This window comes from Montipora foliosa, unplaced genomic scaffold, assembly GCF_036669935.1.
Source record: "Montipora foliosa isolate CH-2021 unplaced genomic scaffold, ASM3666993v2 scaffold_268, whole genome shotgun sequence".
Lineage (NCBI taxonomy): Eukaryota > Metazoa > Cnidaria > Anthozoa > Scleractinia > Acroporidae > Montipora > Montipora foliosa.
The window spans coordinates 17,501-30,000 of record NW_027179569.1 but is presented as its reverse complement, the minus strand read 5'-3'; the positions used below and the strand labels follow the sequence as shown (position 1 = coordinate 30,000).

Genomic DNA, 12,500 nt, shown 5'->3' with positions numbered 1-12,500 from the left:
GCTATGTTGATAACCTTGCCATTTGTAAATCACACCTAAATAATTGCAACTTGAAAATCGCACATTCGTTACTTATAAAACGCACGCTCGACTTATAAATCACAAAGTGCGATTTATAAATCACAGAGTGCAATTACGATTTTATATAACCGCAAACTCCTGTGATTCGTGCCTGTGGGCTGGTGGTCCAATGTTTTGTTTTCTGGTGCACTCACGAGACTTAACAAGACTGCTCTCCTCAGCCATCTCAGGAGCAATTTCTGAGGCACTAAATGCTCAGGAATCATCACAGAAAAGTGAGGTAAGGACAGGTTTTTTTTTTCATGAATTTTATTTTGATTTATGGCGAATGGGTCTGAATTATTTGTTTTATTGCCATGTTTTCAATTTGCAGAGCTTGAGATCACAGAATCTTTATCTTACTGCAACCATCATACCAACCGCTTCTTCTCAGGTTTGAACGATTTCATCTAGCTTCCTCTTTACCTGTATCGTTACAAGTTGCTATTAATGAGCGAGAGAAGTGAACCTCGGGCGTAGGTCGACAATTTAAGCAACTCTCTCTTCTAGACAACGGACAAATTTAGGTCGCTCTTAAGACTCTAACGGGAGTCGAACTCATGACCTCTGCGACGCCGATGCAATGCTCTACCAACTGAGCTATGCCAGTGAGCAGAATACTTCAGAGCAGGTCAATTTACTGGGCTCATTTGTTTCTGTGAAGGAGTAAATCAATGAAATGAATCTCTATTAACATTATCAGAAATTCCACCAGTGCCAAGAAGCAAAAGGTGCTGACAAGTGCATATTATATTACATCATTTTGCCCGCAGAAGTGTCTGTGTCGGACGTAAATATGAAATTCAGGACAAAATCATTTTATCCCACTTTTTACTCTCAATTTCCTTTCGGCGTACGTAATAGGCACGTGTTTGCATCTTGGCACTGAGGGAATTTTGGCTAAAGTTAATATAGATTCATTTCATTCATTGAGTCCTTCACAGAAACAAGACCTTCTCCCAAGTGTGTAGCTTCAGAGCATTGCACTGGCATCGCATATATCATGAGGTTGAATCCCATTGGAGCCACGTAAATTTTTCAGGTGTCAAAAAGAGACAATTGCTTAAATTGTCGACCCAAGTCCGAGGATCACTTCTCTCATTCGTTTCGTTAATGATAACTTGTAACGACACAGGTAAAGATGCAGCTAGATGAAATCTTACAAACCTGAGCAGGATAGATGCAGTACGATAAAGATCCTGTGATCTCGAGTTATCCTTACCATACTTTTCTGTGATGATTCCTGTGATTGTGATTCTGTGATTGCTCCCGAGACGGCTGAGGAGAGCAGTCTTGTCAAGTCTCGTCTGTGCACCAAAAAATCAAGACATTCGACCACGAACCCACAGGCACGAATTTCATGAGTTTGCGGTTATATTAAATCGCGAAGGTGCGATTTATAAATCGCACTCTGTGTTTTATAAATCGAACGAGTGATTTATAAATCGCAAAGTTGATAACCTTGCAATTTATAAATCGCAAAGCTGGTAACCTTGCGATTTATAAATCGCAAAGTTTGTAATTTTCCGATTTGTAAATCGCAAAGTTCTTAATCTTGCGATTTATAAATCGCAAGGTTGGCAATCTTACGATTTGTAAATCACAAAGGCACTTCAATGTGTTATTTGTAAATTATAGGACAACTTTTGTGACATTTGATAAATAAGACAAAATATAGGGAAAGAGTACATAAATAATATTTTTACACTTGGCGTCCCATATGCGAGCAGTCTCTCTTTTGCTCTAGAATCGTTGAAACGAACGCGTACGTTAAACTTCAATGGCTGAAACTGCGGGTCGCTAATACCACGGGCATTGGTTTACAGTGAAAATAGAGACTGCAATGGTTTCATATTTGTTTCATCATTGTTCCTGCCATGCCCATTTGCAAAATATTCTCGCAGGAATCAATAAGCGTTTCTTGCTGATAAGTTATATGTTATGTTCGTTTGCCAACAAAACTTGAATACCGTGTTGCACTTTTATTTTGCGGGGTTTTATCCACAAATAAAAGTCCCGCAAAAATAGCATGCTACACGGTAAGGTGATGCGCGATGATGCCACGCCAAATGAACAGCAACAAATAAAAAGCCGTCCATGTCGGATTTTACCCGTTTAGTTATTGAGTGTTACTTCAAAATTATTTCGGACAATTTTCCATTGAAAAGCAGAGCCGGTGAGCCTTCAGAAGCCCAACAACCGAAGACATACGTGAGCATGGATAGTATTTTTAGCGTCTCATGTCGGAAGGGAGAAGTAAGGCTTTCCCTGAACTTTACTTTGGAGAGGCTTGGATTTACTACATTTCAGAGTTACTTGCTTTCTACTTGTGTGAAAGAGCAACAGATGATCCCAGGACAAAGGAAGCAATGTCACCGAAGGAAGATTCAGGCGAATGTAATTTGCCATCAGCCTCACAGTTCGAAATCAAAAGCCTACAAGCCTACCGCAGCTGATGATGGAAGCGAGGAATGCATGCTTGATATTTAATCCTTAAGTTTTGGTGATTCAGAAACGACAGTGGCAAACAATCCTTTTCGCAAAGCCAACTGTCGATTGATTATTTTGGCTATCTTTGAATCGGATGAATCTTAGAATCGGAGAATAATTTTAAAAGCGTGTTACGTGTAAGGTGAAATCGTAAAATAGGTAGAATCGGAGGCTTTACTCCTAAAATAGTTTAAAATCTTAGTGGTGTAAAATCGGAAAATAGTACCTGTAAATCGGTGTATATTATTTCTGCGATTTAGCGATAATTGCAACATTCTTGCGGTACGACATAATAATAATCACGGTTGGTACAACAGCATCGATAACACTTTTCACAACAGTGAAACTTTGATTAATAAGGCTTTTAATGAAACCTGTGGGCAGAATGGCCAAAACATCTTGCTTTTCAAAAAGAACGAATGTGACTCCTTGTCTTGTTTTAATTCTCATCGTAAACGGCCTCCAAATTAACGCGAATTTAGAGTTGATTGACATTTATCAAAGTTGACGTGATCGCTTTTCCCGAGATTAACCAATAAGAAAACTCCGTTACCGGAGCGCTGGGATTCCAAAACGCAATATAAAACCATTGCAGTCTCTATTTTGACTCTAAACCAACTGCCGCGGTTTTAGCGACCCGCAGTTTTAACCATTAAAATTCAACATACGCGTTTGTTTCAACGATTCTAGATTATTATTTAGGTGTAACTGGCTACATTTTATAATTTATTCAACAGACAAACCAAACATCACCCACCCAAGAGAGGCAAGTAAAAGCTTCATAGAGGGAAACCATGTTAATATCAGTTGCACAGGAATAGGAAAAGTGGATCCAGGTGCGCAGTGGAGCCATGATGGCAGAGTTGTGAGTACGGGATCCGGAACAGCTTATCTCAGTTTCAGTGATATCAAAAGATCAGATGAAGGCATATATACATGCAGAGCTAATAACACTGCAGGAATTACGGAGAAGCAAGTGAATATTACTGTGAACTGTAAGTTCCTTTATTGTATAATTACAATTTGTTGTTGTTTTTTTTTTTTTTTTTTTTGCGAAAGTATTATAGTGAGTATGATAAGCACTTGAGGATTGTTAGTCAGACGTTATTTATGTATTTTATGTATTTACTTATTTATTTATTATTACTGAACACTATACATTTAATAATACAGTAATATACTGTACACTGGCGAAACTCGCCAGCTATTGCACGTTAGCTCACCGCCTACTTTTTCTTGGAAATTACCCCAAATTTTACGAACAACATGAGAAACATTTGCACATAACACCAGACGCTTGCATTCGGAGTAATTTCGGCGTCGATTTCTGTTTTAAGAATAATACCAACTTTATTCATTCATTACAATGAAAGGGAGAGATACCAGAGGTTATCCCTATGCGAGGGTATCCGCCCGGATGTTTTTGATCTAGAGTCGATTTTGAGGGGGGAGGAAAACCGAAGTACCCAGAGGAAAAACCCTCCGAGTCAGATTGAGATCGACTCAAACTCACATACGACCTCCAGGCCAGGGATAAACCTGAGTCGCAGAGGTGGGAGGCGCGGTTGATAACCACTAATCCATCCCAACTTCCCGTGTTTTCCTGTCCATTCAAGCACTGAGCACACACGTTCTTGAAGCAGCGGTACAGCAGCCCAGTACTTGGTGTAAGCTACCTGATTTATTATTTAATACATTTTCAGTCACGACAAATGAAATACATTGCAAGCAGCTGTATGGAATGCAAAGGAGCCTTAAGGACTTTCCCGCTAATTGTTTGCGCGCAACTTAACTGCGCAGGTAACGCGACTGTAATATGTCACGCATTACTTCGAGCATTAGTGAAGTTGAGGTTTGAAAACCTTGCAGAAACCGTGGACGATAAGTCTTGCACAGCGTTGGATAAGAGAGGATCGTGATCAGTCAAAATTGATTAAAAATATTTAGGAAAGTCAAGTAGACTACTGCACGACTGATGTTCGCGTTGTTTTTATCAGTCGTGCACTAGTCTACTTGACTTTCATAAATATTGTTCAAGCATTAGTTAAGATAACATGGCGACAAAAACGCCGGGGAAAAAATTCCAGGTCGGCAAAAGAATGGCACATTTATTTCCAAATCATCATGAAACGTTGAAGAGAAGTTAGCGGGAGGATGGAGAAGCTCTGGAAAAGGTAGCTGCTGATCGCGTAGTGGCTGAAAGTTTGGAAAACTCGACGACGAACCGTTGCGTAAATTTAAAGGGGCTGTTTCTTTTTTTAATGTTTTTATCTCCCTACGAACTTAAGTTCAGAACGAATGCATGTTTTTGAAGTTCTTTTCCTTTACTTTCGTGAAAATAGAGCAGTAGTTTCGTCCTCGTCGGCTTGAATAGTGCGGACCTGCGTGGAAAAAACCAGCGATTAAATTTCACAAAACCACACTCACATTATACTCACATTATACCCACATTATACAAAACACTAACCAAATGAAGATGACGACTGCTTAAAACTTCGTTCCTGTGTTCGAGAAAGCTTTGTTTTGGGGTAAAAACCTTTCATCCCTTCAACGATCGATCCTCTCTTGGGTTCCAGTCCTTCCCCGACAGGTCACGCAAAAGCGTGACAAACGAAGTTTTCCAAGAGCTTCGTAAAATCACATCGATTTTACTCCCTTGGATCATTGGTGACCCCTATTTTTTTAATCATGAATCACTTACTCTACTTACTATCTACAAAATATGATAAAATAAAAAAAAATCTCACAGTAAGAAATTGCCTTTTTTTAAAATTTTCTTTCCTCGTGCCATCGAATTCCGGTAGTGGTTGAAACGAATAGAGGTTGCGAAAACGCTCGTCCAGGATGAACTCTACTGTTTACGACATCCCTAGCGGCATGAAATTATCTTAAAATCCCACACCTTAAAACTTATGCATGGAAACCTTCACTCTAACAGTTTACTTTTAGGATTTTCGATGGATGAGCAGATGAGGCTACATTTCGTTATTATGACAGATTTATCGAAATTAAGGCATTTTTCCACTGCCATTTTCTCCGAAATCCGAAACAAAGTCGGTGACCCCCAATTTTTTATTTTATTTTTGGAGTAAGTACTTTATGACCTAACTCTAGGCGAGAAATGAAGAAAATCTCACCGTAGGAAGATTTTGGTGCGAACGTCCTTAAAGGGGCTGTCACGCTATTTCCCAACATATATTTCGCTGTTAACTGAATTTTTCAAAAAAATTATAGCATTCATGTACTGTTTCTGAGTTAAAGAAAAAGCCAAAATTTAATGATATTAGTGTTCTGTTCTAATACCCTAATTCGTTCTCCAGAATGCAGGAAATGCATTCTAAGAGGCCCAATCTCCCCTGCGTGTTGTCCATTCTCCTCCTAACCCTCACTTTTTGCTGGCTACTAAAATTTCTATTGAAAACCCTGTATGTATGTAAAAAGTTCATTGAAAGCTACAGAACTGTACTCTCCTGGGCTTTTCAGGACTAATGAAGCAATTAATCAACAAATCTTTAAGATTCTCGACTGACAGGAGGAAGTGGAACTATGGTGGTACCCAGGGCCCACTTGTTCAAAAGCAGATTAAAAATTAAACCAAGGAGTTTATTTCTGTACTCCGAAATGCTTTTCATCGCTGATATTCGGCAAAACGTTACATTAGAAGAAGTCAATCTTGAAAAACAAGAATAAGCAAACCAAACTTTCGCCAAAAAGTTGAAAACGTTAAATCCAAAGTCTCGGCTTTCGACCACCAGGCCCAGAACAATTTCAGCCAAAATGCAAATCATTCAGCCAACCGGCTTTCACCACCCTTTGAATAGTTTTTTTTTTTACCAACGGAGATCACATTATTATTGTTGACAATAATCCTACGTTGGGCACAAATGGTTTTGCAGTTCTACAGAGGAAATTCAAAATATTCTTAGCCTCTACTGCATTATTGATGTAAGCAGTCGCTAGACTTTATCTTACTCATAATTTCACGGTTTATATTCAGAGAAAGAACATTCTTGCTTTGGGCCTTCCAAGCCTTTAACACACAACATAGCCTCCACTGCTCTCTGCCTTCTCCTCTATACCAAAAGGGCTGACCAACCCAAAGAGACTTATTTACCATTTCACACTGATTTATTCTTTTTTATTCTTGTTTCGGCTTTGCCAATTTTATGAAAAGTTGGCACAAGATTGCTTAGGAGAAGTACTTTCCCTGTCCTCCGTACAATTTCCAGTCTGAGAGAGTGAAAAGAGTTTCCCAGGGCTCAGAATACGGAAGATGAAACTTAGGGCTAATAATGCATTTCTGTCTCTAATTTTGACCTGTGTAAGAGTAAATCACTTTGAAAGAAAGCATTTGAAGTTTACTGCTAGCACATAAACCTTAGTTTTTTTAGAGAAACATAATCGCAATATGATTCTAAATTGTTTGCATTAGCCCAATCTTGATGAATTTCTGTGAAATGTAATGGACCTACATGTACAGTGTTCTCACCAGGACGCGCCTTTGTGGCATTGTTGCAAGAAAAATAGAAAATTTCAAATGGCCGTGCAAGGATGATACGAGCGAAAGCGAGCGAATTTTAGAAGTAAGGTTGCAATTTTTTAATGGTCAAGCGAATACGCCAGCTCTTTGCTTCTCCAACTGAATGAAAACAGTTTATCAAGGTATTCAAAGCCTTCAATTTTATTGACTTTTGCCCTCGTCAGTCACATGAGTGTAGCACAGCCTCAACAACCTCGTCCACCATATTGGATCAGGTAGATGATTCAGATTGCGGGCTCATGTTATTCGTCCCTCGGAGCTATTCGTCGTGGTACAAGAAAATAAGACCCTAAAGTACCAAGGAGTTAAGAAAGTATAGAAGATTATCGTAACACGGGTGAAGAGGACAACGTAGCTGTTTCATGGAAGAAAGATCGTGGTTTTTAGAGTGCATCAGCAGAATGGCAGTTGCAACACACATGGCTTACCTATGATGCCGACAAAAAGATCTTGACCTGTAAGATCTGTCTAGAGGCAAACACATGAAATGCGTTTCTGTACAATATTGTCAAAGGGCCACCATCGCAAGAGTTCTAATTTGAACATGCCTTGATGAAATGGACAGAAAAATCACAAAGAATATTTTCTACCCTAATCATGGAGCGCTTTCAAGTAATTTTGTTCCATTTAAGCTCCTGCTGGGCCCCTATATTTCAAGAGAGGGGGGCCCTGGTTTCCTTAAGACAATATCCTAGTGAGAACACTGGACCTAGAATGGTACAGTAACTGTGCAATACGATTCTGAAAAGTTAAACGAGACTAACCTGTAAGATGAGGTTTGGGGCTAAAGATATTCTATGAAGACACCTGTCACAAACGTGGGATTCGCATGACATACAGGCATGCATGAGCAGTCAGAGCAATCAATCTTAAAGGGCGAGTGATTTCCAAAAAAAAAAAGTTATAAAAGGGAGGACAACTCAACACCAGAAAATCAGTATGGCCCTTAAACACAGTGCGGGAACGTGACTCCCTGGTTCGTGACTGGTGTCTTCATGGAATTTTAGTGAAACTTCAACTTAAGGTAAGGCTCTTTTAATTCTATTTTAACACAAGTCCGACTCACTTTGGAGTCACGTGAGATTTCAAAGCATGTAAAGTGACAATATAAAGTGACAATAAAGTGTTTATTGCTAAACATATCCTGCAGAAGCAGCAACCATCATGTGACAAAAGCTAAAGAACGTGAATTTTGCAATGGTATACAAAGCTGTTTCTCAAAACTAATGGCAGCAGCTATACAGTACCTCTAGAAGCTTCCAAAGGTACTGTAACGACAAAAAACGTAGCACCTCCATAATTATCAGAAAATAAGGTCATTTAGGAATACGACTGACATCAAAGGAAATATAAATGTTGCACGAGGCTCACAGCATGTGGTGAAAGGCAAAGTGTCACAGGGCAATCTGTGCGTTGCGATAAGCTGGATAGCAGTTATGTTTTACTGGTTGAATAGGGCCACAGGTATCATGAACAACCAACTTTATTTGATGGTGATTTAATTGACAATATTCAAGTGTAAACTGAAACACAATGTAATCAATAAACTACTCACTAAGCTAAAGGAATAAAACAGTAGGAATCGGCTATAAACAATAGTGGACATTCTAATCATAACTTTGGTCAAACAAATGTTTTCGAGAATGCCGCCATGTAGGTTGTAACAATCTATATAAATACTATTTAAGACAGAGAGTTAAACTTCAGAAAGTGTAGCAATGAAAGAAACAAAATGGAACCTTAGAGAGACACCGCGATCGACTAGTCAAAATGCTGCAAACTCAGCCCCTTTTCTAAAGACTAACATAAACGTTTCACTTACACATTAGTTCCTGCTTCCACTGCAATTCATGCATGCAGCCAGCTTCTAGTTAAACTATTGTAGTGAAGTGTTATAACAAAGGAACAACACACACAAGATGGCGGATCTACACAACACAACTTTATTCCCCACACCACGTGCGTGGTGCAACCGCTGACCTAATGTTACATCTTTCTTTTTTTTAGCGAAAGGAAAGCAAGTAAACAAAGGAAACACAACTGAAAAAATTACAGAATTTAAAAACAGTGGCAATGCAAAACTTTAGACAACATGACCACTGGAGTAGTGTTTCTGTTTCTAAATTGAACACAAGACTTTGTGACATGTTACAAACTGTTCCCACTGTAGCTAAAACTTGACATAGTCTTTGAACCTTGGAGGTTCTCTAACTGTCCTACCGGACCGTGTGGTAGTAGCCATAGACATTTTGACTGGTGTTGACCTAGGATTATGCAGGGTTCCTGCACCAGACATCTCAACTTCAGTGTCTTTTAGGTCTTCATCCGATGGGGCTGTGTCTTCATCAGATGGGGCTGTGCATACAAACTCTGATGCCTTGGGCTCTTCAGTTCTTAGCAAATGGCGACGATTTCTTCGGTACTCTCCCCGCTCTGTTTCAACCTTGTAGGATCTAGGTAACGGAAGAGTCTCCGTAACTTTAGCAGGCTTCCACTTGTTGCCTTCTCGAACTCTTTCAAACTCGCCATTCATCAGTGGTGGCAGTTCCTTCGCTGTTTTGTCATGCTGCAGCTTCTGCTTTCTTTGCCTTTCTTTTAACTTAGGCAAGACTTCTTCAGGATCATACAGTGGGGGCTTTAACATTTCTCTGCTCATTGGACTTCGGGTTCTGAAACGCCTTCCCATTAACATTTGCGAGGGTGACAAGTTGACTTCATTCAAAGGAGTATTACGATATGAAAGGAGGGCTTTGTATGGGTCGTCGGCTTTCTCAAGCATTGACTTGACTGTTTGGACTGTTCTCTCCGACTGACCATTTGACTGGGGGTACCCTGGACTCGACGTGACATGATGAAAGCCCCAGTCCTCCGAAAACCTTTTAAACTCTGCAGAACTGTAGCATGGACCATTGTCCGAAACTACCACTGAGGGCACACCATACCTTGCGAACTGAGACCTGAGTGCAGTAATTACCCCAGTGCTGGTCATGGAAGGAAGCAAGGTTAGTTCTGGCCACTTGGAGTATAATCAATAGTAACAAGGAAGTTTAGACTATTTAAACAATAGAGTGTTTCTGTCGAGGAACTATCGGCTGATAGTTGCCCCGCGGAAATTTGATGTTCTTAAAGCAAATATTTGCCCGAGAAGCGAAGCTTCGAGGGTAAATATGCCAGTTTTAAGAACATCAAATTTCCAAGGGGCAACTATCAGACCGATAGTTCCGAGACAGAAACACTCTATTGTCTTTATTGTTCACCACTAAATTTTCTTCTGCGCGCCAGCTCAAAAATAGTCAAAACCCACTTAATGCAGATCAATCAAATATTTATTCATGCGTACAGGCTGTCACAAATGTCAATAATTCGCAGCGTACATTGGCTAAAGAATAGCGTACAACTGTCAACTGTTTTTTTTTGATCTGCCTAACCTCGTAGCCTTGAAACCGTTCATTTTGTAAAAGCGACAACCTAAAACCACGAACTTTGGCAAAGAAGGTTTTACAAAGGACTTCGGAAGACTACTTTTCAGACGTCATTTTAGGCAGACTGTCCATAAAAATTGAAAGTACAGTTTTGAAAAGTACCCGATGAAAAGTTCTGGGCTGCGTTGGTTTGTTGAGCGCCGACATTGGACTGTTGATTGATGGAATGAATTTCGTCTTGGCTCTGGTTTCGCTGCAGTGCTCTAAGAGGACTTCTTGACGGAGCGGTGACTCTGAGCAATGCATTAGCCTGACTGGCCTTCGCTGGAGCCACAAAATTACTGACTATTGCCGAGGACTGCACCTGTTGCTGAATTGTCGGTCTTTCGTTGTATGACTCTATTGAGGCATCACTTTTGTGGCCAGTAACACTTCTTACTCTCGAATTCTCCAGGCCGGCTGCTTTAAGGATGGTTACTGATGTTGCCCGGATACAGTGCGATGTAAAGTGAGTGGACAGACCAGCTTTCTTACTCATGCGGCCGAGTAAATTGTCCAAGGTGTTTTTCCCCAAAGGGACATTGCAGTACCACACCGCGTCGCTTTCATTAAATTTGCCGGTGCGGTAGGTTCTTGGCTTTTGCCACAAGGCTGGGCAGTTTGGGTTTCGCTTTTCCAAATATTTCTTTATACATCTGACTGGATATCTTTCCGGATAATCTGGCCACTCACACATTACGGCTTGCGAATTATCTTCGTTGTCACGAAGGCCTCCAGGATGATTTTTTGTCGCTCGCTCTCGAAGGGCAACATATTCCAGGCCGTTCGCTGTTTTTCCGAAAACTATATCTTCCTTTACCATGTTTCTCTGGTTTTCTCGGCCTCGCCTGCCAAAGTAGAGCATCAGATAGAACCAAGCAGTCTGAAGAAGACTTTCGGGATTGTCATTTCCTAACTGCTTCGCCGTAAACAACTGCTCCACATCTTCGCGTTCTAGGGCTTGCTTGTGTTTTGTAGATGACAAAACCCCCGTCTTCGCCAAACTTTTTAAGTGGGAATCTAAAGCCTCGTTGGATGGAACAAAAACTTTGTCGTGTATGATGGAAAATGCTTTCCGGTGTGGAGCTTGAGTCAGGTACCGTTCAAGACCCGCTCGAATGGCTTTCATGGAGTTTCGTGAATAGTGTTGTCCTCTAACTGTACGTGCCTCCACGTAAAATTTGCGAAGGACTTCAGCAAGTCTTTCTGCCGGGAACTCTTCAATGCTTTCCGTTATTCCTTTCTCTCTGGACCAAGCTTAAAGGTAAAAACAATTTTATTGAATTTAACTTTTATTCAGTGTCAAACTTAAGGTTATGCTTTCTTGGTGAGTGTCTTTTGATTCGTCAAATGTATTGCAACTTTGAAACAGATATGTCTAATTAAAAGTTTCTTACCTTCAAAAACTTTAACCGCGTACGAAGTCGCCTCCTTGGTTTTTTGGGGTACTCCGTCATTGACAAGGATAGTTACTTCTTCTTCGCTGACCTCGGCGAAGCGAGTAGCCATACTTAAGCTTATTATAACAAAGCCCGCTTGTTTAGTACAGAATTTTTTTTTCCTAGTATTTTCAGCGGACGACTACTATCCATCCGGGTATTTTCCTCGGACGGGCACTATGGGCTGATAGTGTATCTCCGTGGACGAACACTATCGCGTCACGTGATCAATTTTAACCGATAAGAATCGGAGAAAATTTAGTGGTGAACTATAATCTTGTGTAGGATGTCTGTGCCAACCTTAGCCCAGGGTAGTGGTGGGATCTCGTGTGACCTCAGTGGTTCAGGCTGCTGACTTGGTCTATTTTCTAAACATACTGGACAGTTCTTAATCTTCTCTGTCATCCCAGGCCAGAATAATACTTCACGTGCTCTCGCTATTGTCTTGTTTATTCCAAGGTGTCCCTCATGAAGCTTCTCAACCATCTCCCCTCTCAAACTGCTGGGAAC

At 40.5% G+C, this 12,500-nt stretch overlaps 1 protein-coding gene across 1 annotated transcript; it reads right to left on the bottom strand.

Moving 5' to 3' along the window:
* Positions 1 to 10,627: 10,627 nt before the first annotated feature.
* Positions 10,628 to 12,060, bottom strand: LOC137986697 (uncharacterized protein KIAA1958-like). Its single transcript, XM_068833642.1, has 2 exons — positions 11,949 to 12,060; positions 10,628 to 11,808 (listed from the first exon to the last, which is right to left on the bottom strand). Exons 1-2 carry the CDS (start codon positions 12,058 to 12,060, stop codon positions 10,628 to 10,630), a joined length of 1,293 nt encoding a protein of 430 aa, XP_068689743.1.
* Positions 12,061 to 12,500: the final 440 nt, after the last annotated feature.

What these genes read in the sequence shown, in the direction of transcription:
- LOC137986697 (XM_068833642.1), bottom strand. Translation starts at nt 12,060, where the DNA reads ATGGCTACTCGCTTCGCCGAGGTCAGCGAAGAAGAAGTAACTATCCTT. An exon ending in CGCGGTTAAAGTTTTTGAAG is followed by an intron (nt 11,809 to 11,948) that starts GTAAGAAACTTT and finishes TTTACCTTTAAG; the next exon opens with CTTGGTCCAGAGAGAAAGGA.